Here is a 4,038-nt window from a genome sequence, read left to right on the forward strand (position 1 = left end):
TCTTAGCTCTCTCATACATGTCCTTTAATACCCTAATGTAAGCTACTGACACACCTTTCCCCTCCAGGCATCTCCAAAGAACCTCCCTAGGAACCTTGTCATACACTTTCTCTAGGTAAATAAACACCATGTGCAAATTCTTTTTCCTATCCCTGTACTGTTCCACCAACCTCCTAATAAGGTAGACAGCTTCTGTAGTGGACCGACTCGGCATGAATCCGAATTGGTTATCGGATATAGACACTGCCCTCCTCACCCTTCCGTCCACCACTCTCTCCTAAACTTTCATGGTATGGCTTAGTAACTTGATGCCCCTATAGTTGTTACAATTCTGGATGTCACCTTTGTTCTTGAACAGAGGTATCATCGTACTCCACCTCCATTCATCTAGCATCCTCTTCATCCTGAAGATAACATTAAGTAGTGCAGTCAACCATTCCAAGCCTGCTCTACACACACACCTCCATAATTCCACCGGAAATTTGTCTGGCCCGGTTTACTCATCTTACGCATAGCTCCCACGACCTCCTCAACCTTAATACGCCTACAATACCTAAAGTTTTGGTGACCCCCGGAGTGACCAAATTCCCCTAGCACAATGTCTCTATCCCCTTCTTCATTCATAAGCCGATAGAAGTAATCCTGCCATCTCCGCTTAATCTGGGCATCTTTTGTAAATACTCTGCCTTCCTCGTCCTTGATGTACCTCACTTGATCCAGGTCACGAGCTTTCCTCTCTCTAGCCTTGGCCTGCCGAAATTGCTTCTTCTCCCCTCCTTTTTCCCCCAACTCCTCGTACAAACGACCAAACGCTGCATCTTTAGCCTCCGTGACCGCTAACTTCGCCTCCTTCCTGGCTTCCTTATATCTTCCTCTATTCACTCTCCTCTCTTCCTCGTTTGTGCTCTTCACTAACCTAAGATACGCTACTTTCTTTGCTTCCACTTTGCCTTGGACCACATCATTCCACCACCAGTCGCCTTGGTGCCTGCCATAGTAACCCTTCGAGACCCCTAGCATCTCTCTCGCTGCCTTTCTTATACAGTCTGTTGTAGCTGTCCACATCTCGCTAGCATCCCCGCTACTCCTCCAGGCGCCCATAACCATTAACCTCCCCTCCAACTCTTGAGCTTTATCCCTCGTCAAGTCTCCCAACCTGATCCTCGGTTGACCCTGGAAAAACCTCTTCTTCCTCCTTAATAATATACCGGCGTCCATCACCAAGAGCCTATGTTACTTCATTTCATATAATTATATTGGTATTTTTAGGTTATTCGCACAATCTTACAATAATAGCCTATATTTTGTAATTTTATTGCATTTGTCATTTTATTCAAGGTCAAAATAATATTTTACATTTTTATAATCTTCTACTATTATTTTTAAGTATTAATTTTCATAAATAGCATTTTTATATATTTATTTAACTATTTTTTATTAAATTGTTTCCCTTTTAATCTCTTATTTAAAAGCTGGCCCAATTTTTGAGCTAATATACGGATTAAACAAGACCCAAATCCCTGGCCCAATCCCCAAGCCCAAGCCAAACGACCACTAATTCCCCAACCCGGTCGTTACCCTTTAAAATAACCCGCCCCGCTTCCCCTTTTGATCTTGGCCGTTGATCTCAAATGATCAACGACCCATGATTAACCTATCCATCTCTTTATATCCCCTCACCCAAAAAATCCTAACCCATTTCACCCGTCCGCCGCCTCTAAACACTCTCCCCTCTCCTTCAGAAACCCTAGTCGCCCTTTCTCAATCTTCTCTAAATCCGGTTCAATCTTGGATTCCTTCTGTGTTTTTCTTACCTTTTATGTGTTACCCCAGTATTACTTACACGATTGTGGTATTACTTAGTATTTGTCCCATTTTTGGCAAATATCAATCTCCGAATCAACGGAGATCAGCTTCACCCTTCGGTATTTGGACGATGTTTTGTCCATATGCATCATGGCAAGGTCGTACGGATTCGATTCAGTGAGATTTTTAACTATTTTTTGGTTCTCCATCATGAACTAGGGTTTACCTAATTTTTCTCCTAATCCGATTAAATTGCTTCTGCATGTTATTATTTCTTTATTTATGTTTGATTTTACAGTGTTTCCTTGTTTGTTTGCTTGATTTCTACTACTATATAAACCCCTCCCCAATTCCCCTCTAGAGGACCAAAAGTATTCACGACTATTGTACTCAATATATTTTCCTCACTCGTTCTTCTTCTCTGAAACACTTGGCTCTTTGGCCGACTGAAAGCCAATGCCATAATATTATCAACCTCCTCCGGTGCAAGCACTGCTCGGGGCCCTTACGAGGCTCTTGTGAACTCTGAAGCATCGGAGATTTGGGGTTCTTGCTACCTGTATTATAAGATCTTTATTCTTTTCATCGTCTAATTTTGCTACTGGTTAGTTCCTTTAACTCTTGCAATGTTCAGTATTTTTCCTTATGTATATCTCTATATGTTCTAGGTATTAAGAACGTTTAAAATTCTGTGAGCATGATTTAGTTCCTTTGTTAGTGGTGAATCCTTGATACTGCACTACTATGATACTCCCCTGTCATTCTGTATTCTTTGATAGTAGAATGCATTTTAGTACATGTGGTAGATTCCAGTTTGTCCTTAGTTTGCATTAGGATAATATGTGTTCTTCACTATATCCTGCACTTCTATGTTGAATTTCCTTGTTTTCCTCTGGAATCAGTTCCATACCTCTGTGTTTTTCTTAGTATCTGAACATGTTTGAGTTTTGAGTTTCAATGCATGCCTATTGTAGATGTTCTTTTAATGAAATTGACTACCTGTTGTTAGTTATAGAATCTTTTTCATGCCTTGCTTTGGGTACTATGCTAAAACTCTTATGAAACCATTCCTTTGCTTTGATGAATTACTGAGTCTTGTGTTTAATCGACTGTTCTTTGCAAACTGGTCACAACTATATGGATCTCATACTGTCTTAAGTTCTAGCCTAAACATGTTTCCTTGCTATATGTAATCCTGATCTTTAGCATCATCTAAGACTTAGGGTAAATGTCACATTTTCTCTCTTATGTATGGTCAACTGACATGTTAATATGTAGCTAATCTGCCTTTCACATGCCATAAGTTTCTATAAAGCCTTTGTACTATGATCTTCCCCACCATGTTAAGTTTTATGTTATTGACCAAGCTACACTACTAGTATGTTGATATGCTATTTGTGACCTTATTAGAACTGTCATGCTAGAACTTTCATTGTACCAGATAAACATATGAAATCCTGTAGGTTATGCCCTATTCTGGACTTGTTTGACATTGTGCACTCTGATATGTTTATCTTATAACCTCAGAAAACCCGATTCCCCTAACTCTCTCAATATGTTCTTTTGCTCAATATACTATCTCCTGCTAATTGATCGAGTCTTGAATGTCAGTATTGTTATATCAACTTGCCATGAGGAATCTAAGCCTTATTGATCCTCTTAACTTGTATGTCTTTTGTTTAATCAATCATGCTATGTCAGCTTCTAAAATACAAAATGCATTTCTTCAAATTCTGTCACTTATTTATTGTTAGTAGGTCCAGAATTCTTTATGTAATTGCTATGTGTATTTGTCAAATCGTGAACTCCCAATTGTTTGGTAAGTGAGACTCCATCTGGGTTCTAACATGGTTCCAAAATCTAGACTTGGGCTGTACAATTGACACCCTCCAGTTCTTTGAGCTGAATTCGCATCGGGGCCTGCTATTCGTAGAAGGTTGAGCTTGTGGAAGGCCCAGGTAGTGCTGGGTTTTCTTAATTTTTCTTTTGAGGCCTTCTCTTAGGCCTGCAGTTTTCTCGTGTATAGTATTTACTTATGTTCATTAATTGGGCCTGTAACAATTTTTAAACAAACAATTAGGGTGTTAGTGAAATTGGGGAAACGGGTATATTTTAATGTTTGCATAAAAGGGTAGAGAACATACCTATGGGGTTTATGTGACCTACTTGTTATTCTATCCAACCTACCATATATGCTATTTGGTTTTTCATGTGCACTAGTAGAAACCATGC

General features: G+C 39.5%; 1 protein-coding gene across 1 annotated transcript; it reads right to left on the reverse strand.

Annotated features, from left to right (window-relative positions):
* Positions 1 to 429: 429 nt before the first annotated feature.
* On the reverse strand, positions 430 to 1,218 carry LOC142178223 (uncharacterized). Its single transcript, XM_075247548.1, has one exon. The coding sequence runs from the start codon at positions 1,216 to 1,218 to the stop codon at positions 430 to 432; it is 789 nt and encodes a 262-aa protein (XP_075103649.1).
* Between the last annotated feature and the right edge of the window lie 2,820 nt (positions 1,219 to 4,038).

Source organism: Nicotiana tabacum, chromosome 24 (genome assembly GCF_000715075.1).
Source record: "Nicotiana tabacum cultivar K326 chromosome 24, ASM71507v2, whole genome shotgun sequence".
Lineage (NCBI taxonomy): Eukaryota > Viridiplantae > Streptophyta > Magnoliopsida > Solanales > Solanaceae > Nicotiana > Nicotiana tabacum.